General features: G+C 43.9%; 1 protein-coding gene across 2 annotated transcripts in view; it reads left to right on the forward strand.

The window, feature by feature from the left end:
* TBKBP1 (TBK1 binding protein 1) overlaps positions 1–26,409 on the forward strand; it is a 96,798-nt gene that overhangs the window by 63,084 nt on the left and 7,305 nt on the right. For both annotated transcript variants that reach the window (XM_048517864.1, XM_048517865.1), the window contains exons 8-9: positions 20,578–20,696; positions 24,492–25,213. In XM_048517864.1, the coding sequence (XP_048373821.1) occupies positions 20,578–20,696; positions 24,492–25,213 (841 nt within the window). The remainder of the gene's footprint in view (positions 1–20,577; positions 20,697–24,491; positions 25,214–26,409) is intronic.

Raw genomic sequence — 26,409 nt, forward strand, 5'->3', positions numbered from 1 at the left:
TTCAAAATTTACTTTTATTCAAATCAAAATAATTTTGGCAACAATTAATATGTTATAATATGATTAATAATGCAAGAGTTCAGTGCTTTTACTGTTACAATAGCTTAATATACAAACATCCTGGTACCCCAGGCTATTGATACATTATGTTATTTTATGCATGCACAGCTTGCCACAGATTTTATTGAGTGGTCAAACCTTGTGTTTTGGAAACATTTTCTATGAAATCATTCCACACACCTTCATTCTCCCCGTTATTTTTCCCTCGTCTCTTCAGTTGGATTTCTTCCACTTGCTACTGCTGAAAACATATTATTCCTAATGGTGGTTAGATTCGTGATGCAGAAGAATAACCCTCATCCTTTTCTCCTTTTGCACAGGCGCTCTAGGGTTACTGCATAGTTACAAGGAAGTGGCAATACAAAAAAAGTCTCAGCCTCCATTTCTGCCATTCAAAACTACCCACACAAAATGGAAGCCCGCCCCCAATAGTGGAGCAGGCACCATTACCTGAAGAAAAAGAAACATGTAGCCCCCCAAAAAACTATCCCCCACATTTTCTGCCCAAATTAGAGCTGTAGTGGCAGTCCCTTGTCAATTTTCTCCTGCAAAAGCAAATTCCCTTGTCAATTTCACTGGCTTCTGCAGCCACAAAGTGTATTTTCACTGAACATAACATACCTAATGTGATATGACAAAGAGAGAAAAAATAAATGTCATTCGAAAATGAAGGATGAGAGGGAGGAAAAACTGACAGAATGGGAGGTTGGATGACTACACAAGGTCACAGAGCAGCTTAGGGTGCAGGTAATTTAAGTGCTGGGCAGTTACTTTCTGTCCTTAGGTTCTATCACTTATTTGATGTGCCTAGTAATTTTTAAAAATTTCCTCTGCAAGAAGCGGGGGAGGAAAAACTGGCTGAAGGGGAGGTTGGGCAACCACACAAGGGTGTGGATAAGGGCCAGGTGTTTGGTTGATGGAGAAATAAATACTGTTTCAATGAGATCGCCTGCTCAAGGGAAGCTGGCTTGGAAATGGATTGAAAAAAACACAGTGGCAGAAGTGCTCAAGAAAACAACCGAGGAAAATTTTTAAAAATTCTGGAACCAGAGGGGGGAAAGTGCATATTTAAACAAAAAATAGTATTTGGTGGCAAGATATGTTGTAAACAGCTTGTATGGAAAAGGCCGAGGTTTCGGTTCAAATAATAGTCTTTTATTGTTCATGGTATTTGTTTTTTTGCCTTCAACTATTATTTTTTCCTACCTCTCAGATACCAGGAATTGAAGACACATAAGCTATGGTTTAATAGGATGCAGCAGTTTGCATCAATTTCTCAAATATTGGGTGCATTTACAGTTTTTCTTATAGAAAACAAAAATATATTTATAATTTTTACTTTCAAAAATATGCCAAGTAACACAATTTTATATGCTAAGTTATAAAGTATGTGTTGATGTTAAATCAGTAAACGAAGTTTATGCTTGATAGGGAAGTCAGTGTTACATTTATTTAAATTTTCCCAAAATGTTTTAAAAAATACCTTCCTCTATTTTTCTTCCCACTGGCTTTGATAACATTTCTGGAAGTATTATATCTGTGGCAATTGGTTCAGTCTTTTGGAATGGCCTACCCTAGAGCATGCATAGGATAACTTTCCTTCTATACACAGGGAACTAGTTGGGGCACTTCTATTCCACAGACCATTTGATGGAAGATAAATCGTTCCAGCAGATTTGTCTATGTTCTATAATTATTTGCTTGTTGTAATTTTGACAGTCTTTAAAGAGTGCTCTGTGTTTTTAATTTTGAATCATTTTTCAATTATGTTCAGTTTTTTAAATCTTGTGTTTTTTTCAATCTATAATTTGTTTGTGCATTTTTAATTTGTGAATTAAAAAAAAATCTTGCTAAATTGGGCCGTTATGATTTTATGTCTGAACAGATAAGGTGGGATGTAAATGTTTTTTAAATAAAATACACGTGAATCAGAAGTGATTTTGGCTCTTACTGTCAGCCACATTCCACGGGCAGTCTGCTAGTGTGGACAAACTTTTTTCAGAGCAGGTAATCAGAATCAGAATTCTGCTGAGTGAGACCAATGGTTCATCTAGTCGAGTATTTTTTAAAAATCATCATATTCCTATAAAAACTGGTGTACTGTTTACTTCGATTAATTCATGATCTCTGGCAGGGAACTTCCTTTTTAATGGAAGTTGTGGGGAATTCAAGTCTGGAACTTTGTGCACAAAACTCCTGACATTGGGTTACAGCTGCTCTGACTCAGAAAATAGACTGAAAAAGCCCCCACATATAGTAACAACCAAACTAGCTCAGAGGGTATAAAAACTGAAATTTGAACTCCTGCCTTTAGTCACTGGAACCTCAAAGGCTGTCAAATCTGACTTTGCCTTGGTGGTTCTGCAGTTGCAAACACCGCCCAGAGCCCCTAGAGGATGGGGCGGTATAAAAGTTTAATAAATAAATAAAATAAATAAAAATAAATATATTTCCTTTGCCCATTTCTAGGTTTCTTTCAGTTTTAGAAGGTTGGCTTCTGTTTTTTTCTTATCTTGAAATTGGAATCACTATGTCCAGATAAAGAGATGTGTGTGTGCGTGACTTCTGGCACTATTTGGGCATTTTCCTGTAAATCTGTGAGCATTCTTAAATTTTTCTTAACTACTTCAGGCGGGGTCTCTGAAAAAGAGCAAAGCAACAGATTTAAACGGCTTTATTTAGAAATTAAAAATATTTTGATCTTGCCTTAGAAAACCAACTGTCTAAAACTAATTAGAGAAATAAAATAGTCATTTTCATTATCTTCCTGCAGTCCATAGTCACCCTGTGGCAACTGTCCTGACGTTGATTTTCTGCCTTTTTGTTGCTGAATTAACTTATCTGGGAAGAGGAATTGGGTGGGGCAGAGGAAGAGGCCTGTGTAGCAAGCATGATTCAATCTATATAGTAATATTAATATGGGAGTTGTAGAAGCAACATTTTCGTATTATGCTATGAATTATGCTATGAATGAAATATTATAAAGTATAATATAGAGGATCTACTCTCCAAAGCATCCATTATTGTTATAAAACATAAGTAATAAAGAAGGGAAGGCCCTGGAGAGGCAACGTATACATTTTCGAAATTAATAATACATTATAGAACAAATGGTTGGAGGGATTAAGAGAAAGATTATTTTTACATTGCTTTTACCATTTTTTTAAATGCATGTGAATTCCTGTCAATGTGAAGTTTGCTGAGTGAAAGCACGGAGAAATCTGTGCCATGAGTGAATTCATATTTTGATATAGGGGCAGTGTAGAAAACATGGCCAACGTTGTCAGATACAGGGTACCAGTTTAGCAGTGAATGTGCGGTTTGCAAGCATATTTTTGTTGTTATTTTCTCAGCAAATCAAGAGAGAGTCAGATCAGTGCTTAATATCTGGAAGGATAGTTGTTAGTGGAGTTGCCAGGTCTCTCTTGGCCACTGGCAAGGGGTGGGGGGAACAGTTAATCCAGGTTGGGAAACTTCTGGAAATTTGGGGATGGAGCCTAGGGAGGACAGAGACCCAAGTAGAGTACAGTGCTATAGAGTCCACTCTCCAAAGCACCCATTTTCTCCAGGGGAACTGATCTCTGTAGTCTGGAAAGAAACTGTAATTCTGGGGATCCCCACGTCTCACTTGGAGGCTGGCAGTGGCATCCCCAGGCACTTGGGTTGGGAAGTATAAAATTCCAGAGGAGGTTACCATGTTGGTCTGTGGCAGCAATACAGTCCCCCTCCCCAGGTCTTTTGGTAACTTACAGTCATTCCGCACATGCAGAATAATGCACTTTCAAACTGCTTTCGATGTTCTTTGAAGCTGTGCGGAATGGCAAAATCCACTTGCACAATTGTGAAAGTGGTTTGAAAACGCATTATTTTGCGTGTTCGGAAGGGGCCTGAAAGAAAAGAGTTGAGCTGTTTGTTGGTTTAACTATAATTCTTTACGGTCTTCCCCTGTACTGAATGGCTGATATTGAGGTGGATTCTGTGGCAGTCAGTGGCTTATTTGCCTAGGGTCTCTGAAATTTGCCTAAAGATACTCTGAAATGTTGGTACTGTTAACATAAATATTCCTCCCCTGACCAAAAATCCAGTTTTGAAGGATTTTAACTCTTGTGTTTTAGCTTGGTTGCTAATTGAGCTAAGGTTTTTGTACTTTTAAAGTTATTGTTGAGACCATATTGTTTTTGTTGACTCTCTTTTCCACGTACAGAGCTAGTTTACTGTTTTTCTTTGAAATAAATATTCAAAAACATTTAACCTACTGATGCCTCAATTAATGTAATTTTATTGGTATCTATTTTTATTTTTGAAATTTACCAGTAGCTGCTGCATTTCCCCCCCTCGACTTATACGCGAGTCAATAAGTTTTCCCAGGTTTTTGTGGTAAAATTAGGTGCCTCGACTTATATCCGGGCTGACTTATACACGAGTATATACGGTATTGCGAAACTGCTTAGCAATGCAAAAGGCATCCAGTTTCCTGGAGTGTTCATGCAGCCACATAAATAATAAAGAACTATACAAAATGACTTCAGAATATTACATCCAAAATATAACCAGGTGTGACTGAAAGATTTCAGAAAGAAAGTGTAGCTGCAGTATCTGGTCTAGTTAAAGATTGAAAGGCTCCAAATGCTCTGACTATTTAAGAAATATTTAAGAAATGCTCTGACTATTTAAGAAAGTCCCCAAGTCTCTGGACTGTTACACAGGATATGTAGGTATTTGTGGCTCTCCAGCTCCTTGACCCTGGTAAATCATTGCCCCGTGAGTCTCTTGTTTTATGCTTTTAGAGGATGCCTTGCTAAAATGTTGTTAGTCTGGGTTTCCTGAGTTTTTCTTCTTCAGGGTTTAATGCCCTCTGCAGGATATTTTGGAGGTAAATATCCAGGTGAAACATGTCCTGTGTGAATGATGTATCAGATGGAATGCACCCAGATGCTAAATCCCTCTTCAATGTGCAGTTTGCCATTTATACATTGCGCCTGCTGAGATGTATTTTGAACTGTATATCTTTAAACAGAAGACCAAAACTTCCTCCATTTCAGTTCAGGAAAAGATTCTTTGTGGAGACTGAGAGTATGCTGTGTCTTAACTATTTTATTTTATTTTTTATTTGCTTTTCAACTCGATTTTTGTTTGCTTTTAAACTTGATTTAGCATTGGCTTGAAAATCTAAGCAAAAAGGCTATGACAGTAACGTTCAGACTTTACTGTTAAAACTGTGAGCTGAAAATTTTTTTGAGTTGCAACTTCAGAACTGAAATTACTAAGCAAAACTTTATTTTTCTAAATCTTTCTTCTAAATTAATTCATTATTTGCCTTATCCTAAAAAAGCTAGGCATTGTGTTATCCTCGTGTTAAACAAAAATTATAGATGTCTCTCTTTCACCATTTTTGAGGTCATTTCTTCTACTTGTAAATATTTCCAAGGCACTTTGATTGTGCTAGCATTTAAGACTGATTAAAGTAAATCCTATACCTATATTTAAAAAATAGCATCTTTTTCAAGTACATCTTTAAACAGAATACCAAAACTTCCTCCATTTTTGGAACCTGTGGTTGACAGGATGAGTGATATATGTATACACAGTATGCGTCAGCAAGTCGAGAGTCTTCATTGTCTTCAGGCAGGGATCCATTGTTCTGAGGAATGGGAGGTTACTAAGGTGTCCCCGTTTTAATCTGGGAGAAGCTGGAGGATGTGATTCACAAGTAGATAGTGTTCTGTATTTTATCCTTTATTTTAGATTCTGTAACATATGCCATTAGAGGTTATCAAGTGGATAGTGGTTAAGAGCAGGTGCACTCTAGTCTGGAGAATCAGGTTTGATTCCCTGCTCTGCCACTTGAACTGTGGAGGTGTATCTGGTGAACCAGATTAGCTTGTGCACTCCCATACATGCCAGGTGGTTGACCTTGGGCAAGTCACAGTTTTTCGGAGCTCTCACAGGGTGTCTGTTGTGGAGGGAAGGGAAGGGAAAGGAGATTGTAAGCCTCTTTGAGCATCCTTACAGGAGAGAAAGGGGGGATATAACTCTTCTTCTTCTCCTCTTCTTAATAGCTTGATTGAAGGATAAATATCATGTGAACCGATCATTGGAGAGAATTTTCTCACTGTGTTGTTCAGTATGCTGTAGGCCATCAAGTTAGTAATCAAGTGTATGTAGGGGGCTGATCCATCCCTGCATTTTCATGATTGATTGGATTTCCCATCACCCAAGGCAGAACATGTGAAATTCCATTGAGAAATTGCATGGAGAATCAAAGTGTCAAAAAAAAATCCTGATTGCCCAGTTTTACTCTTTAGGCCTTATACAAGGGGAAACAATATGCAGGCAAATTTCTATTCCTGGAAATGTTCCTTAAAGGCAGCCTTCCACCATTCAGCTTTTTCCTTCTATCACTTTCAAGCTCTTCAATTTCTGCAAATACCCCTAGAACCCCATAACTTTGTGGAGAAAAATCTTATTCTGTTTTGAAATTTAATGGCAAAAGACTGGTTTTGCTTCAGCTTTCTGCAAAGGTACAAAATGTGTGATCTGTGAAATGTGAAGGTGTACTTTGCCATGACTACCTGTCTTTTATACACATGTGGGATTCAGCAGGTTCACACCACTTCGGCAGAACCGGTTGTTAAAATGGTGCTTGTAGACAACCAGTTGTTGAATTGTTTGAATCCCACCACTGCATACACGCATGTACACAATAGTTCTTGTTCCTGCAAATACCTGCTCGCTGGTTATAACATTGTGGGTGTACCTCTGGAGTTTTGAGTAGAAATACTTCCTTTTCATTCAGCTACCATATGCTTTAGGGTAGGGGTTTTGGCCCAGACTTCTCAGAGTTGGAAGAAAACTTTGTAGCAACCTGATGTGAAACTCAAAAAGAGACTGGATTAAAATATAGAGGACTGTTTAAATTCTCAAACAAAGAAAAAAGATGCCAAGGATCATCACAACCATTCCAATTCTAAACACATGCACGTAAACTTTGGCTCCTTCAGAGAGGAGAGGAGAGGAGAGGAGAGGAGAGGAGAGGAGAGGAGAGGAGAGGAGAGGAGAAAAGTGTACTCTGCACATGGTCCAAGGCATTTTTTTAAAATGTGAAGTTATGCCAAGTGTTTGGAGCTGCTTAATTAAACTTCACGGAAGTCTCCTCTGCTTCCAGTGTTCTGTGGATTGGGGCCAGGAAATGCAAAGATTGTGGTTTCATCTATTTCTAGGTGAACTTTAACTCAACCAAGCATGTAGGCAGACCACACAGTTACATATTTTGTGTTGGTGGTTGCAGTTGGGAATATGAAACCACAGCTGCAGCAGTTCCACGGGTGTGCAGAGCTTCCCCCCTCCCCGCAGTGACCATGAGGGCTAGGCATTATTTTACTAACAGCATGTTCCCAAGTGCCATAGACCAGCGGTCTTTAACCTTTCCAGATGTAAAATTTACCAAGCTACCAGCACAAGACAGGAAGTCACACAGTACTGAAGTCATGTGTCAGGTAGAGGGGAACCCACCTGGAGCCAGCATGGTGTAGTGGTTAAGAGTAGGTGGATTCTAATCTGGAGAACCGGGTTTGATTCCCCACTCCTCCACCTAAGTGGCAGAAGTTTATCTGGTGAACCAGGTGCGTTTTCGCACTCCTACATTCCTGCTGGGTGAGCTTGGGCTCGTCACAGTTCTTTGGAACTCTCTCAGCCCCACCTGCCTCACAAGGTGTCTGTTGTGGGGAAAGGAAGGGAAAGGAGCTTGTAAGCCACCTTGAGTCTCCTTGCAGGAAAGAAAGGTGGGATAGCTCCTCCTCCTCCTCCTTCTCCGTAAATGCAGGCAGAAGACCCAAAGTATTCAGAGGTCACAAGTCTAGCACCAAGAGTGAGGAACAAGCCAAAGGCCAAATCCATAGATGAATCCTCATCACAGCTGAGTAACCTCACCTCAGAATCCTTACCCCACCCTATACTCAGAGGTCTCAGGGCAAGGCTCATTCCGCACATGCAGAATAATGCACTTTCAAACTGTTTTCAATGCTCTTTGAAGCTGTGCGGAATGGCAAAATCCACTTGCAAACAGTTGTGAAAGTGGTTTGAAAATGCATTATTTTGCATGTGCGGAAGGGGCCCAAATTACAAAAAAGACTCATAAATGTCATACAATCCAGTAACCTAAAAACAATTACAATTTATGACAATTTATATTTAAAATTCACAAAACCTTTTAAATTTCATAAGCCCCCCCCAATTCCTCACAAGGATTGACAACCATCATTTCCCTAAAAAACAAAACAAAAAAAAAAACAGAATGGCAATGGGGGGAGACTGCAAAGGTGCAGAAACCTCCCCACAGCTGAGCAGCCTGCATGGGGGTTGTTCAGTCTGAACAGAGCACCACCGGTATACAGTGTTGAATGGCTGGGAGGGAGTTCCCCCAGCCATGTCCTTGAACTTCCCCCGCTGCACCAACAGAGGTGGCATTGGTGCAGGAACACTGTTGCCATGGTCAGTGCTGTGTCCCAGCTCCAGGAGAGGATGGTGGAGTTGTGCCCTGGCAAAATCACCCTTCCACCTGGGCACTGCTCCAACAGCAGATTCGACCCTCTGCCCTTTGGAGCATTTTTCCATGTGAGCTTTTTTTAGGTATGCTTGTTATTTGAAACCACCTTCCACTCCAGACTGAAATGGATAGGAAGTACTGGACATATTTTGGAAATAAATTTGAAGAACAGAGGGGAAAGGAGGGCAGTCTTGCAGTGCTATCCTAAGCAGAATTCAGCTGGTTCTCACCACTTCGGCAGCAGCTGTTGTTAAAATGGTGCTTGTAAACAACCAGTTGTTAAATTATTTGAATCCCACTACTGATTCTACCCTTCTGTATCTGTTGTAGTCAGTGGACTTAGGGCCTTTCCCCCTCATTACAGCCTTCTTGCACCCATCGCTACTGGTAGGCAAGTAAGCTGCTGGAAGTCCCCCGGCACTCACCACTCAGGCGCGGCGAACAGCAACGCGAACTGCCCCGACACTGCGCTGGGTTGTCAATGCACTTCAGCTGAAAACTTTCTCATTCCTGGCTCTTCCAAACGGGCTGCCTTTTGACTGACTGTGAAGGTCGTGGGGAGGCTCCAGGCTGCCAAAGCGCCATCAGAAGTGACTTGTGGCGGCGCTTGAGAGCGAGTGCGAAAGATTTGTATACCGGGGGGCGTGGCAAGTGGGGGAAAGGTCTTTAGAAAAGGTGCAAGTTAACTCTTGTTGCAGGACTTCTCGTCACTTGAGATGGGTAGTTTGAGGTTAGACCATTTTGTTCATTGTTTTGTTGCAGAACCAGAGGTGATTTCAGCTTCACAATCTTAAAAGCGGAAGTGCCATCTGTAGGGAATGTCCTCCTGACCCCTTTGAGACCAGGCTGCCTGTTTGTTTCAAGTGTGTGGTGTGTACCTGACAGACAAGTGACGGCGGACATCTGCGATTGGACTTTTCAAGGCATTTCATTTTCTTGCCAATCAAAACCCCACAATGAAAGCTTTCAAACCTTGAGAGAAACAGTCGCGGTCCTCTGAGGAGGAACTGAGTTGTCCTGTCTAACTTGGGGGTGAAAAAGAATCCAATTTAATTTTCTTTTGGCAGAATTGAATAATATTTTTTTTACCCCTCTCTGAAGCATTGAAGAGACAATTGGTGAAAAAAACATAGCTGGGGAATAGCTGTCTCGTGTAGTTAGGTGTACCCCATCTCCCATGTCCCCCCTTGTCACAGCCATTCAGTTTAACTCGATGGCTCTCTCAGCAAAAGATGTCCTCTTGCTGATATGCCTTTGGTAACCTCAGGAGACAGGTTCTCCGTTCTCATAAACGTACCCAATATGTTCTTTCAAGGTGACACGGAAGTTCAAGATAAGACTTTTGTGAGAGTTGACGATTTTGTCAGGGCGTTGATGGGCAGTGGGTCAGCCCCTCGAGGGCGTAAAGAGTTGCCACATCCTCTCTTTGTGCCAGTGTTGTCATGTTCATAAAGCTGGACTTCTGGATCCTCACCTTAGCTATGGCGTACCCGAACTCGGACAGGAAACTATGCTGTGTTTGGCAGCCTGATTTCTGAGTCGAGCGACATTTTGGTGTGAGAGGGAATTAGTAGTTCTTTGAGATGAACGTGGATAAGTTGTGAAGGATTCATGGGGTTGATTAAACAATGGAAAAAAGAGCCCACCTATCATCAAGATATGTTGAACAAATAATCTCAGCCTCAGGTAGAAAAAAAAGCTGAAGGAAGAAACCTACTAGATTTTGTCTTTCAGCCAAGATGCATGCTTCAGTTGACTCCGTTGAGTGATTTTCCCCACCATGTTAATTATTTTCTCCATGGGACGGTGATAATAGGTTTGATGTTAGTCTTGCCAGCTCTGGATTTGGAAATAACTGGAGATTTGGGCAGCGAAGCCTGAAGAGGGCAGGGATAATTATTACTGCAAAATGATGAAATGTTTTCAAAATCTTCTTGAGACTTTTGCCACTAAGGACTGTTTCTGTCTTGAGTTACCAGGCCAAAGGGGTTGGCAGCCCGCTCTTCTGCTTCCTTGCACAGTGGCATTCTGGGAATATTTGAGCACTGTCACTTGACTCAGCTCAAGTCACTTTCAAAGTATTTGAAAGTTTAGTGTTCAGTGGACTGACAGTAGCTCTTCCACATCTCCAACAAGAGTCTTTCCCCACTCTGCTGTCCAATATCCTTTAGTACAGAGATTCTTGGGACTGAACATGGGACTTTGTGTGTGGAAAGGATTGATTCCCTCTGCTGCTGAACTCTGCCCTCTTCAGATTACAGGCCAGGGGCTCCAAGGTCAAATGTCCTTCCATTTATGTATTATGGAACCACGGCCTGCAGTTCATAAGGCAGAATAAACCAGGCAGTATGAATCCTTTTAATATTGTGATTCCCAAAACTAGATCTACTTCTGACCTAAACTTTTCAGGAGCAAGAGTTGCCAGCTCTAGGTTGGGAAATTCCTGGGAATTTGAGAGTGGAGTCTGCTGTGGGCAAGATTTGGGACGAGGAGAGACTTCAGCTGGATAAAATGCCCACTGTTCAAAGCAGCCATTTTCTCTAGGAGAACTGATCTCTGTAGACCAGGGGTCCCCAAACTACGGCCCGGGGGCCAGATGTGGCCCCCTGAAGGCATTTATCTGGCCCGCCAGGCATTGCAGCGATGGCTCCATTCATGTGCAGTGGGGGCTCGAGGGAGAGGAGGAACTGGCCCCAATGGCCGTTGATTGCAGTTACATGATGGCACCCCCAAATCTCCATGAATTTTCTGACCCAGAGTTGGAAATCTTACATGTGGCAATGCCTGCTCCGCCCTTCCCTCTACTCGCTAAACTTCCCTCCATGTGTTTGCTCTCCAGGCTTTCTTGTTTCCGCCCTCACTCCCATTGGCATCCAGCCACTTGAGCTGGCGAATCGGCTAAAGCTGGTTGCCAGGAGGAAAGAAGAACCCAGGGAAAGATACCTGATCCACTGGGTTAGAAGTTTCAAGCCAGCTGGATCAGGGTGACCAAAGTCCAATGCTAGGTCCCAGCTCTTTCCTCTGCTCACTTCGCAGAGTGGCCCACCAGGTGCCTTTTGGGAGCTCACACATGTAGCGGATGTGAGATGCAATGGCTTCTAGGCTGTTGCTCCCGATCACCTGGTCTGTTAAGGCATTTGCAATCTCAGATCAAAGAGGATCAAGATTGGTAGCCATAAATCGACTTCTCCTCCATAAATCTGTCCAAGCCCCTTTTAAAGCTATCCAGGTTAGTGGCCATCCCCACCTCCTGTGGCAGCATATTCCAAACACCAATCACACGTTGCGTGAAGAAGTGTTTCCTTTTATTAGTCCTAATTCTTCCCCCCAGCATTTTCAATGAATGCCCCCTGGTTCTAGTATTGTGAGAAAGAGAGAAAAATCTCTCTCTGTCAACATTTTCTACCCCGAATGCCTTAATTTTGTGAACTTCAATCATATCCCCTCAGTAGCCTCCCTCTCCAAACTAAAAGAGTCCCAAACGCTGCCAGCCTTCTCCTCATAGGGAGAGGAGTTAGCTCCAGTCCCTCAATCATCGCTTGTTGCCCTTCTTCTGCACTTTTTTCTATCTCCTCAATATCCTTTTTTTGGAGATGCAAGCGACCAGAACGTTTTGTGACACAGTACTCCAAGCAAAGCGGTTAAGCACCACTGCTTTTATATAAAGCACGACAATCTTTTGCAGTTTTATTATCAATTCCTTTTCTAATGATCCCCAGCATAGAGGTTTGCCTTTTTTTCACAGCCTGCCATGCATTGAGTTGACATTCCCATGGAACTATCAACTAAGACTTGCCTAAATCCCTTTCCTGGTCTGTGACTGATAGCACTGACCTCTGTAGGCGTCAGCAATGTGAAGTTTGGATTTTTTTTTGCCCCTATGTGCATCACTTTACATTTTGCTTTACATTGAACTGCATTTGCCATTTCTGAGCCCACTCACCTAATTTATCAAGCGATCCGCTTGGAGCTCTTAGCAATCGCTTTGTGGTTCTCCACCACCCTACAGCGAATTTGGTATCATCTTACCGCAAACTCTGGCCACCACGCCACCCACCCCCTACATTTCCAGGTCATTTATGAAGTGGGTTAAAGAACGCGCACTGGATCCCAAAACGGATCGCTGGGGACACCACTTCCCTCGCACATCTCTCCATTGTGAGAACTTCCCATTTACACCCACTCTTTGTTCCCTGTTCTCTCAACCAGTTTTTGAATCCATAGGAGGGACTTCTCCTCCTTATTCAGCTTTCATTGCTTTGAGTTTCTTTCTCAACAGGGTCTCTTCGGGTGAGGAACTTTGTCAAAAGCTCTTTTAAGGAAATCCAAGTAAGACAATGTCCACCGGTTCACTCCCTGTCCCACATGCCTGTTTACACCCTCAAAGAACTCTAGTAAGTTTGTAAGATAGGATTTGCCTTTGCTCATACCGCAAAGAAGCCATGCTGACTCTTTTCAGCAGGTCTTAGCTTTTCTACATCGTTTTATTTTTTATATAATTTTATCTTTAATGATAAGATTCTACTAATTTACCAGGAACAGATGTCAAACTGACTGGCCTGTAATTTCCCGGGTCCCCCCTAGATCGCTTTCTTAAAGATTGGTGTGACGGTATTGGCCATCTTCCAGTCTTCAGGGATGGAGCCTGATTTTTCCAGGGATAAGTTGCATATTAAAAGTGAGAGAGATCAGCAATTTCAGTAGCTTGGAGCTCTTTAAGAACTCTTTTGGGTGAATGCAATCTGGGCCAGGTGATTTGGTAACATTTAGTTTATCAGTATGGCCGCCAGAGACTTCTTTCCCTTGTCTACCACTATCTTATGGTAGTTCCTCGGATTAATGCTTCCTAAGAAGCTTCTGGTTCAGGATTGCAGGAATGTTCCTCACCTCCTCTTGGGTGAAGACAGATGCAAAGAATTCATCTCAGCTTCTCTGCCATAATCTCCCTGCCATCTTTTAGCACACCCTTTGTTCAGCTTTGTCATCTAACGGGCCTACCGCACCCGGCCTTGCTGGCTTCCCTGCTTTTGATGTATGCTTTTGAAGAACTTGTTTGTTGCTGGTCTTGATGTTCAAGCTTGCCATGTGTTCCTCATAACTCGCTTTTTTGCCTCCCTTACAGCTAACTTGCTTTAAGCTATTTTGCCACCATTTGTGTTCCCTCTCGCGGTATTCTTCTATCAACAATGCCAAACTGGACTTCCATTTTCTAAAAGACATTTTCTTTTTTTTCTGATAATTCTCCTCTCAACCTCTCCTTTGATTAACCATGGTGGCTTTCTTTTGAACTGGGTGCTGCGCCTTTTCTAACCATGTGGAACACATTCTCCAGCTGAGCTTTTATTACTGTGTTTTGGCTAAATAACCTCCAAGCATCCTGGACAGTTTTGACTCTCCTTTGATTTTCTCCTTCCTTTCCAGCTTCCTTCAGCACTATCCCCCTCATCTTTTCGAGAAATTTCCCCTTTTCTGAAGGCGAATGCTTAACTACATTAGTAGTTCGCCACTTCGTTACGAAAATGCTGAGATACTGAATCTGACAGCATTGTGGTCGCTGTTCCCTATCGGGCTCAACAACACTGACTTCCTGCAAAACCAGGTCGCTGGGTCCCACATAGAGAATTAGATCTGGGATCACCTCTCCCCTGGTTGGTTCACACAACCATCTGCTCTTAAGCTCACAGTCATTTAGCATATCCAGGAATGCTCTCTCCTTACTATGACCTTGAACATTACGCATTTTTCCAGTTCGCTTATATGGAATGGATAGTTAAAACTCACCCATTACCACTACATTTTGTTTCTTTGTTGGCCTCTCTAATCTTCTTTTTCCATCTCAGAATCCTCTTGTGCACTTTGGTCAGGGGGGGGGCGATAATATATTCCCTAATATTAAACTGTCCTTCACACCTGGTATTGATATCCACAGTGATATCCAGCCTCCCCTTGCATTTGCTCTGATTTTTTTATGTGACACTTATGCTTTCTCTTTGATGTAAGAAGGGCAACTCCACCCCCCCCCAATGCGCCCTGTCCTATCCTTCCCTATAGAGCCACCTGTAGCCTGGTATAACAGCATCCCAATCATTCTCCTCATTCCACCATGTCTCTTAAATGCCGACTATATCAAAGTCCTCCTTCAAAGAAGCTCTGTACTTCCTAGCTCCCCATTTTAGGTCCAAAATGCTTCTTACTATTAGCATAGAACCGACACCTGTATACCCCTGTCCTCTGTCACTTTAACCTGGGATTTATGTGCTTTTACCCTCAAGTCTTTTGTAGACACTATCCCTTTGTCACATGCTTAACATTGCTATGTTCCCTTCGCTTGTATGTGGTTGGGATTTAGAAATACCTCCCTCTCTGTCTGCATCCCCATAGATACTGTATTCGAACCGAAGTCACCCTCAGCCTCCTGGTCGGCTTTCCCCAGTGATCAGTTTAAAAAAGCTGTTCTGCCACCTTTTTAATCGTTGAGTGCCAGCAGCCTGGTTCCTCTTTGGTTAAGATGAAGCTCCGGTCCCGTTTGTACCAGGCCTACCTTGTCCCAAAAGGTTCCCCAGTTCCTGACAAATCTGGGGCTCCAAACCCTCTGCCTTACACCACCTTCTCATCCACGTGCATTGAGACCCTGTATCTCCTGGGCTTGCACTAGCTTCCTCGCCCTGCGTGTGTGGAACGGAGTGCAGCATTTCTGAGAATGCCACCTTGGAGGTCCTGGACTTCAACCTGTTTCCTGCTAGCAGCCTAAATTTAGCTTTCCAGAACCTCCCGGCTACGATTTCCCAATGCTTGCGTTGGGTGCCAATGTGGACCACAACTGCTGACTCCACCCCAGCACTGTCTAAAAGCCTATCTAGACGAAGCGTGACATCCGCAACCTTCGCACCAGGCAGGCAAGTCACCATGCGGTCATCACGCCTCTCACAAACCCAACTCTCTACATTTCTAATGATCGAATCACCTACTACAAGGAGCCCCCCACCTCCCCGAGGGGTATCCTCAGTGCGAGAGGAAAATGGAATGCTTCATTGGGAAAGTTCTGCTTTTTTTTTTTTTTTTACAGGGGAAGGTATTCCACAGCCTCCCCAACAATATTTGGAGCCCACCCTGTACTTGACATACTTTGGTCACTGTTCTAAAAATAGATCATGACAGAAAGGCTGAAAGGTGAAATCAAACATTTTACAATCATTTGTGCATAGGAATTTGTTCATAGTTTTTTTTAGTCCAGCCCTCCAACAGTCTGAGGGACAGTGAACTGGCCCCCTGTTTAAAAAGTTTGGGGACCCCTGCTGTAGACTACAGATCACTGGTAATTTTGAGAGATCTCCGTGTTCCACCTGGAGGTTGGCAGCCCTATTCTGGGTCCTCTTCTAAACTTTCTAGGATCTCCTTCCAAAGTAACTCCACCTTTCTCTTTCCAAACCATACAATGCAGAAATCTCACACAAATTAACACTGAACAAGTTTGTTCACATTCTGTTTTGCATTTTTAGTACTGATAACAGGGAGGACACCGGTTTCAAGATGGCGGCACGTTAACTTCTGAGTCACGCTGAGCTCCGGGATAATCTTAAGTAATTGCTTTTAGTACTGATAAATACATGTAGTGTTAACTGAGCAGGAGGCTTTTTTAATAGCCATTTCCCATCTGATGCACAAAGTTTATTTATTTATTTATTATTAAATGTATATACCATCCTCGCCCAAAGTTGCTATGAAGCCTTCTTCTACAGACTCCTTTTGCTATAGGGTTGTCAGCTGAGCATTGGCAACTGAAGGGAGGTGGGGGACGTGTACTAATGCAAATAGAAGGATAGGTGTCACAGCAACACCATGATGTCACTTTCTTCATGAACCTGGAAGTGACATCATTGTGTTGCCATCAGAGGCATATCTAGGGAAAATGTAGCCCAGTGCAAATCTGAGTTTTCTGTTGTTTCCCCCCCCCCCCCCATAAAGGCGGCTGCCCTCCCCCACCACAACCAAACAACTTTTGTTTTTGCACCAGGTCTTGAAGTTAGTGTATTGACCCGGGTGGGAGGAGGGGGATGTGTGGGGGGCAGTTTAAATGGCCACAGCCCAGTTTCATTTGACCCCATATGTTCCCCTAGTCGGTATGACCCTGGTTGCCATGATGTTCTAGGATTCCGCCAAAAGTTTATGGTTTTACTGCCATATCTATCCCCACCCCATCTGGGAACCCAGGGTCTGGAGACCTGGTCTTCCTTTTTTCTATCTTAACATATTACTCCCCCGTCCCAAACCATGAAAGAGCGGCAACCCATTTTTGGTTTATGATCCACTCTTTAGAACTACCGTAATGACTACTATGAAAGGATAACCAAAATGTACCTGTTCAGCAAAATGTTATGTAGCTCATATCCTAAGAACACTTTCCTGTGGAATAGGTCCCATTGAACAAAGTGGGATTTACTTCTGAGGAAAACTGCTTGGAATTGTTCCTGCATTTGAATTTCAGTGGTGATGGGGGAAACCATGAAGCACACGGGTCCATTATGCACAGCACAAATAAGACATCCTGGAGATGTCTTAAAAAGGCCTCCTAATTTTTTCATTGGATAGCACAGACAAAAAAGACGTCAGAGGAGAAAGAGGTTCCCCCTCCCCATTAAAGCCTCTTGTCAATTTATTCCGCAGCTGGGGCCAGATGTTTTGTGCTGCCGGGATTCTCCGTGTGTGCAGCTATTTGGTGACGGCTACCCTGGACATTTGCTCTGCAGGCTCCAATCCTGGGTGCCATTACAGTCTGAAAAGTACATGGTTGTACTCTGCTCACCTGTTGATTCCAGCATATAATTTTCTCTTTTAATTTTTTTGATGAGCTGTCTTTGAAGCTACGCAAATACAATATGAAAATTGACTGTGATTCTTAAATTGTGTCTGTGTGTCCTCAAAGACAGCTCATTGGGTTTTTTAAAGGGAAAACTATATATTTCCGGAATCAGCAGGACAAGCTGATGTACTTTTGGTATGAAAAGGCACCCAGGATCGGAGCCTGCAGAGCAAATGGCCCGGGAAAACCTTAAGCAAAAAGCTGCAGGGACGGAGAATCCCTACAGCACTACAAAAATGTCAGGTGCTAATGATGGATGAAACTGACAAGAGGTTTTAATGGCTGGTTGGGAAAAATAAGTCATCTCCTCAACTCCTGAGCTCCACACAGCAAGAGGAGATGACTTGTGGATGACTTGGAGAAAAAACCCGGTAGTTTTGCATCTTTAAAATGGGATGGCTGAAACAGAAATAAGGCATCCTGAGGATGTCTTGGGAAAAAGTTCCTCCCCAAGACGTTTTTTTTGTGCGTCCTCAGAATGTGTTATTTGCACAGTGCAGAATGGACCATTGTTTGGTTTTTCAGTCTCAGGAACCAAAATGTCTCTGGCATTTTTTTTTAAACCCTGCAAATAGAAAAAACCCTATCAGGCTTAAGAGAAAGCTAGTCTAGAATTTGTATTCCTGACATCTAGTCTTCTAAGTGCTAGGAGTTTTTGTTTGTTTGTTTAAGAATAAATATTTACTTGGACCATCCTTTGCCTGCAGCCAGATTGGTATAGTCCAGAAATACAACCCCCACCTCCTGTTTGCGTGTGTCGACTAGACTATAATTCATCTCATCCTTGTGGTTATTTTATCCCTGTGTTGCGAAAGTGATGTTATTAAAATGACCGCCATGTCTCTGTGTAAGAGTGTGACTCGGCACTGTTGAGTGAGCCAGGAGGTAATGAATCAGGGTTTCATGGCATTGTACTCACATAAAATGTTGCCTATTATGAAGGCCTCCACACAAAAAAGCCCGATTTGTGCTATTCTCCCCCTGCCTTATTATTTTTTTTTGAAGAGAGAAGAATTGTACGAACTGTTTGGCCTGACTCACCACTTTGCAAAAAACATGCTGCTGCCCAGAAAAACATGTAAAACTGGCCACAGAGGGGCTTATCTACACATTACCTTTTTATCACCTCTTTCGTGGGGCTGCCCAATCATTGTGTTGGAAGTGCCATCTTGGGAGTTTAATTCCCAGACACATGTGCACCCAGGTTGGCTTGGAGTTACAGCATGGGGAGGGGGTTGGGGGTTCCACGTGTATTCTTAAAGTATATTTAGGTTTCCTCAACAGTGCCATTTTAGGTCAGGGAAACAGTGTGGAGAGGAAGGCTGAAGCCCCCTCCCGCTGTACACCATTGTCCTAACCTGAATTGGGCCCATCTGTATTTGGAAATTAAGTTCCTGGCATAACTCTCCTATGAGGAGAGGCTGCAGCGTTTGGGACTCTTTAGTTTGGAGAGGAGACGGCTGAGGGGGGATATGATTGAAGTCTATAAAATTATGCATGGGGTAGAAAATGTTGACAGAGAGACATTTTTCTCTCTTTCTCACAATACTAGAACCAGGGGGCATTCATTGAAAATGCTGGGGGGGAAGAATTAGGACTAATAAAAGGAAACACTTCTTCACGCAACGTGTGATTGGTGTTTGGAATATGCTGCCACAGGAGGTGGTGATGGCCACTAACCTGGATAGCTTTAAAAGGGGCTTGGACAGATTTATGGAGGAGAAGTCGATTTATGGCTACCAATCTTGATCCTCTTTGATCTGAGATTGCAAATGCCTTAACAGACCAGGGTGATCGAGCAACAGCTTGGCTATAGGGCCATTGCTTTCACATCCTGCATGTGAGCTCCCAAAGGCACCTGGTGGGCCACTGCGAGTAGCAGAGAGCTGGACTAGATGGACTTTGGTCTGATCCAGCTGGCTTGTTCTTATGTTCTTATGTTCTTATGAAGCTTGCAACACGTCTGACTAGTGGCCCCAAAGAAGGTCTGGGAGGACACAAAGGACAAATACCACGTACTTCAGTCCTGAATGATTTACATACATGAATGCTCCTTTTTCCTTACCACAGGTGGCACACTGAGGTGATATCTGAGCTCTACGGCATAGTCCCAGTTTCTAGTTTAGTGCACCACAGGTAGAAAGACCGTTCTACTGTGGCTTGTTTATTGGGAAGTTGAGTCTGCGATGGAATGGTTTCATTGCTTGAATTTTCTGTCAGTCATGAGCTTCAAAAAGTCACCAGTGATGGAAAGGCTGTCTCCAAACTATTGTGCAAATCACTTCATTAGCTACCCTCAAAATATTTATTTACTTACGAAATGTATATCCCACCTTTTTGCCCACCTGGACCACCAACAATTAAAGCACAGCATCGTAAAAACAGATCATACAATACAGAGATAAAAATACGGAGACGGCACTTAAAAGATAGGCAGGAAGGAAAGGTTCTTGAGGGAATATCACATGAAACAAACAAAGCTTCACCTGCAAATAGTGGTAGTGTTGAAAGCCCCCCAGGAGGGAAGGCCTGAATTTTGGTGTAATGGCTGAAAAGGCCCTTTCTCGGATTGCTGCTCATGTAATCTCAGAAGGTGGGGGCATCCAGAGCAGGGCCTCAGAAATGACTGTACCGGACAAGTAGGGAGGGGTTTTTTTTTTGCCCAGTGAGTCCCAGCTGACTTGTGGCAATCCCATAGGGTTTTCAATACAAGGCACATTCAAAGGTGGTTCTCCATTGCCTGCCTCCACATCACACCCCTAGTATTCCTTGGAGGTCACCCATCAAAATACTTGTCAGGATAGAGGCTGGAAGCATGTGACAGGCGCCAAAACACAGTTTCCATGGCAGCATGGGGAATTGAACCTGGGTTTCCCAGACCCTAGTCTGATACTTTCACCACTGCACTATGCTAGTTCTTGATCATTACAGTGTGCTGCCTCCAAACTGTATAGAGCTTTAAAGGTCAATACAGGCATGCTGAACTGGGCATAGAAACAAATTGGGAGCCAATGCAGATGAGCAAGACTGCAGCGATACAGTCCGTATAAACAACCATCTCCTATTGTCATTTTATGCCTTTGGGGTTTTGCTTTGTCTCCCTGTTCATTAGGGTGAACCTGGCTCTTGCCTACACGGAGCTGACGGAGGAACTGTGCCGCCTGAGGAGCCTGAGTTCTCTGCAAAGCCAGATTCTCCGGACACTAATGCAAGAGCAAGCTGTCAATGGTGGTGAGTACAGGGTTGGTGGAAAAGGAAGGGAGCATGGCGTTTTCATCCTCCTGGATCCAGAGACCACCCAGAATTATGACTGATCTCTGGACTAAAGAGATCAGTTCACCTGGAGAAAACGGCTGTGTTGGCATTACAGAAGCATTATACCTTGCTGAGAAAATGGCTGCTTAGATTGGGCTTAGTGGTATTATGAGGTCCTCCCCCTCCCCAAACTCCCCTGGAGTTGGCATGCTAGTAGATCTGTGAAGGATTCAGGGTTTCATGAGCCAGCCCCTGGGTACTTATCAGGATACAGAGGACTCTGAGGCAGAACCTGACAACACGGTGCAGCCAGAGTTAGCTGCTCCTGAGGAAGACCAGGCAGCAGAGCCAACTCCCAGCCCTTCCCTGCCTGATGACGTATAGGGGAAGGAGCCTGCATATCCTCCTAGGGAACCCAGTAACGAGTCAGCTGTGCTCAGGAGGCAGAAGCAGAGGCAGCTGCTGCAGAAGCAAAGGAGAAGTGCTCATATTGCACCAAGATATGGGAAGACAAAAGTGTCTGCATCTGATAAGGATTAACTCCTTGCAGAATCTCAGCCCCGTGGACAAGGCTCTCTATATAAGCCTTTTTGAGAGCTTGCTTCTGCCTGGGTGCAACAAGTGTGTTTCCTGTTGCCTCCGTGTACCTGGTCTACTGCTGATTCCCAGTCTGTTTACTTGATCTCCTGTGCCATGACCTGTTGAACTGACCCGTGACTATGCCTTTGTCTGCTGCCTGCCTTGACCCATTGGACTGTGCTCTTGTCTGCCACCTGTTCTATCCTGCGAGACTGAATCTGACCACGCCCTGCCCGCCTGCAGCACACAGTAGATGTTTAGAGGGAGTTTCAGGTCTACAGCTATGACTGTGGATAACGTACAGTTCCTGAAGCTCAGGTGCTCATATGTGAGAGGAATTGGGGACCCTACTGACAAGGGAAAAAATACCCTTTTCCTATCCCCACCCCTTCCAACCGACCAGAAAGAACCACAAGTGATAAATGTTGAATTGTTGAAATGTTTTAATATTGCTAGATGTTTCATTTATTCATATTTTAAATTATGTTGTAAGCTGCCCCTTACCTTTGAGGTTTGGGGGGTGGGTATTAAGTCTAAGCAATTAATTAAATTAAATGCCATGTAGGGATCCTGATGCAAAGCGAATGTCTTGGCTGATTCAAGAAAGGTACCATGCAGCAAATGTAAGCAACGTTTCACCCTCCCCCTCCCCCACCCAAAGTCACTAGTCAGTTTGGCTGCACATGCCCATATACGGTGATCACTCAGACCCAAAACATGCGCAAAACCACCATCCGGTGAATTACCACAGAAGCTGAGGGGCCCTTCCTGTGGCCAGGAGTGGGAAAGTTCCATTCCAAAGCTTGCCCTCCTGCCTGTTGATAACTCCCATCTGAATACTTGCCAGGGTTAGGGTTGAGAGTGTGTATGACTGGCCCAAGGTCACCCAGCACGTTTCTGTGGCAGACTGGGGATTTGAACCTGGGTATCCCAGATCTTAGCCCAATACCTTAAGAAATAAGAGTTTGGATTTATACCCTGCCTTTCTGTCCTGTAAGCGGTCTCAAAGCGGCTTACAAACTCCTTCCCTTCCTCTCCCCAAAACAGACATCTTGTGAGGTAGGTGGGGCTGAGAGAGTTCCGAGAGAACTGTGACTAGCCCAAGATCAAAACGTTTTAGCCCGAGAATAATTTTAAAAGGGAATTCATTTAAAACATTTTGAGGCTGGAGATAAAAAGTTTGGGGGTAAAAACCATGTGCAACTTCATGGAGGAAACATTTTATTTCCTGCCTCAAAATGTTTTAAAAGGTTTGTGCGGAAAGGGCCAGAGAAAGATTTCTTTATATAAGACTGCCAGTCCTGTTTTGCCAGTGTAATCCCTCACTCAGTTCAGAAATGTTCTCTCTCTGTTTTAATTTGCCTCATACCATTTCTGTTGTTTTGCAATTCAAGTCAAGGTATCTTCCCGACTTGTGGATTAGTGTTGGTACTGTATTTTTTAATCATTTTCATATGTTTGTATTGGTATTCACAGAACTTTGTTTGACATTTTTTTAAAATTACTTCTGTTTAAAAAAACCCCCAAAACAACCTAAATGCAGACCAGAGGTGTAAAAGTATTGCTTTTGCAACTTGGCTGTTCAAATAATTTCTTGCCGTTGTAGACTGGGTGAGTAGTTGTGAAGGCATGTTGATGCTCAGGTCTGGTTGAAGCAAGAGGGGAAGGTACACACAAAAGTGAAAATGAAGAAAACTTGTACCAACAGGCTACAATGAAGACTTCAAAAAATTAGTTCTCCCACTGGAGTAGCAATTATTTACTTTTAAGTAACCAAAATAAATTTATAATTTTACAAACAGTAACCAAATGTTTTGGAAAAATTGTTTTCATTCTCCCATTGGAGTAATATATATAAGCATAAGTTAGAACGGCAAGGCAATGTAATCTCAATGTAAATATAACAGCTAGCCAGATTCTAGATAATTAACCAACTGGCCTCGTTAAACTTCACGGCTGTTCAAGGCAGGCCAGGGTTTTTCAAAATACAATAATGGTTACAATCAGTGAGGACAACGCTCTGCAATTGGTTTGTTCTTATGCCTCTCGAAATGTCCTTGCCGTTCTAACTTATGTTTATATATATTACTCCAATGGGAGAATGAAAACAATTTTTCCAAAACATTTGGTTACTGTTTGTAAAACTATAAATTTATTTTGGTTATTTAAAAGTAAATAATTGCTACTCCAGTGGGAGAACTAATTTTTTGAAGTCTTCATTGTAAGCTGTTGGTACAAGTTTTCTTCATTTTCACTCAGGTCTGGTTGAAAGCAGATGGCAAGGGGATACATCTCTTGCAGCCTTGAAGCACTCGTTCCTTCTGGGAACAAAGATATGAAAGACATCTATTATATCCTCATAAACCAAGAATATGTTGGCCAGGGGCGCTTGGAATAACAACATTTGCTGGCTCAAGAATAAAATATTTGACCACACTTAATGATCCGATTCATCGCAGAGCATTCTCCCTAGCAAGATTCAACGTTTTCCCCTCTGCAATCACTCTTGGGAGATTTCTACAAATCCCATTTTCCGCATGTTTGTGTATTTGTGATTCTATCAACCAAATATTCTCATTCATATCGTCCTTCGTTGCTGTATACATGAAGAAGCCCGAACACTTATCCTTGGACAATTACTTGATGATCAGAAAGAACTTCCAGATAAGAAACATATGACACTGTTGTTAGCAGATCAGAGTGAAACAACCACTTCTACGATCTCAATATGCCTGTTGTAACACCAAGCTTGATGATATAAGAACATAAGAACATAAGAACAAGCCAGCTGGATCAGACCAGAGTCCATCTAGTCCAGCTCTCTGCTACTCGCAGTGGCCCACCAGGTGCTTTTGGGAGCTCACATGCAGGATGTGAAAGCAATGGCCTTCTGCGGCTGTTGCTCCCGATCACCTGGTCTGTTAAGGCATTTGCAATCTCAGATCAAGGAGGATCAAGATTGGTAGCCATAAATCAACTTCTCCTCCATAAATCTGTCCAAGCCCCTTTTAAAGCTATCCAGGTTAGTGGCCATCACCACCTCCTGTGGCAGCATATGACATAAGTTGACCCTTTGATGTAAACAAACTTTTAAGATGTTTATAATGTGCCTTTAATGTATTCTATTATGTCATTAAAGGTTGATTTGATTTGAATTGATATGACTCTACTCTTGCTCCTGTTCCTCCCCAGGGCATCGCCACTCCCCGCATTCCCAGCGCCACTCTCCTGCTCAACAACGTCGCTCTCCGGCTCCTCAGTGCGCTTCCCCAGCCCAGCAAGGGAGACCGTCCGTCCCACAGTGCCAGTCTCCAGCCTTGCAAAGACGCTCTCCGGCACCCCCCTGCCAATCTCCTGCCCATCAACGCCGTTCCCCGGCTCCACCTCCTTGCCAGTCGCCTGCCTCCCAGCGGCGTTCCCCAGCACCGCCACCCAGCCAGTCTCCTGCCCAGCAGCGCTGCTCACCAGCCTCAAACTGCTCTTCCTCCGCCATCACTTCGCAGCACAGATCTCCAGGGGGTGAGAGAAGCATGATGGATCTGGGCTATTCCAAACCGTCCAGCCACCACATCAAAGCAAGCTTCCAAGGGCGCCGGAGCTATTCGGAGGTGAGCGATGCGGCTGTGTACCAGCAGAACTGCTCTCTCTGGCTGCAGCCGGAAGCTTCCACCTTACCAAAGCACCGTCCCTATGGCGACGTTTATGCCAGAGACGCCTTCGAAGAGCATTTGCGCTTCGAGAAGCAATCCTCGGACGAAGACGACTGGGCCCTCCCAAGTCCCCCCAGCCCTGAAACTGGGGGAATTCGCTGCGCCTCTTTCTGTGCAGGGTTCCCCATCCCCGAAGCTTCCACGCACCGGACCGATGCCTCATACTCTAGGGCTGAGCATGCTCAGTCCTGGCCCTCAATCAATGTAAGCATCATCCAGTTCTGTGGTCGTTCTGTGTTTTTTCCACATTCAGATTTTGATACAAAGTCCAGAATCACTCTAAGAGTATTTGCATACAGTATGTTGTGGTGGGTTTTTTTAATAAGCTGTAACAACAAAGATCCTCGAAGACTAACTGATCCGTTGCAGTGGGAGCATTGGTGGATAAGAATCTAGCAGCAGTAGTAAAGGAATGAGGGATGAATTTTTTTTACCCACTGAGGTCACAAGGGCAAACCATATAACAATGCCATAGTTCTCCTTGAGCCTTAGTGGGAAAGGTTTACTTATAAATAAAGTGAGTAAGTCAAGAAGCAAGCAATGATTATTCAGAGCAGAAATGAAATTCATTTGGAAGAATGAAAAATCCAGTCAGAACAAGCAAGACCCACTTCTGTTTTGTGATAAGAGCCAGTACAGTGTGGTGGTTGGCTCATCTAGTGTTGAACTAGATCAGGGGTCCCCAAGCTACGGTCCGGGGGCCAAATCAGGCCCCCGGAAGACATTTATCCGGCCCGCTGGGCAGAAGCGGATCTCCCCCTTCTCTATCTCCTTTTCCCCAGGTTTACAAACAGCATTAAGTGCGGGCGACTCGCTGCTCATTCCAAGCGGCCGGAGGGGACCGTACCAATGCAGCAGAGAAAGGCTGGCAGAGTTGCCTTTCTCCTCCTCCCCCCCTTGCCGCATTGGTACGGATCCCCTCCCGGCTTTGGAATGAGCAGAGCTCCGCTTGTGGCTTTGCTTGTAAAACCTGGGGGTCGTGGGTGCCAAACTCCAGGCTGCCCCTCGCCGGGCGACTTACTCGCTCATTCCAAGCGGGCGGAGGGGACCGCATCTGGGCGGCTACAAAGGGGAGAGAGAAAGGCGGCGGAGCTTCAGGGCCGGATTGGAAGGGGACCGCCTTTGGGGTGGGCAGGGCTCGGCCAGGCCGTTTAAAACCTGGGGGTCGAGGTGCTAAACTCCAGGCGGCCTCTATGGATGGCGCACTGGCCTATCCCAAGCCGCGAGAGGGGACTACCAGCGGCTAAAGGGAGAGTAGGTGCGCGGAGTTTGTGGCCGGATTTCAGCGTAATCAAGGTATTCGCCAGCGGTCAGCTGATGATGTATTTTTTCCTCTCAGCGGCACTTGGTCCGGCCCCCGGCTGGGCTCTGGCCATGCGTGAACTGGCCCCCTGTTAAAA

Source organism: Sphaerodactylus townsendi, linkage group LG15 (assembly GCF_021028975.2).
Source record: "Sphaerodactylus townsendi isolate TG3544 linkage group LG15, MPM_Stown_v2.3, whole genome shotgun sequence".
In the NCBI taxonomy this organism is placed as follows: domain Eukaryota; kingdom Metazoa; phylum Chordata; class Lepidosauria; order Squamata; family Sphaerodactylidae; genus Sphaerodactylus; species Sphaerodactylus townsendi.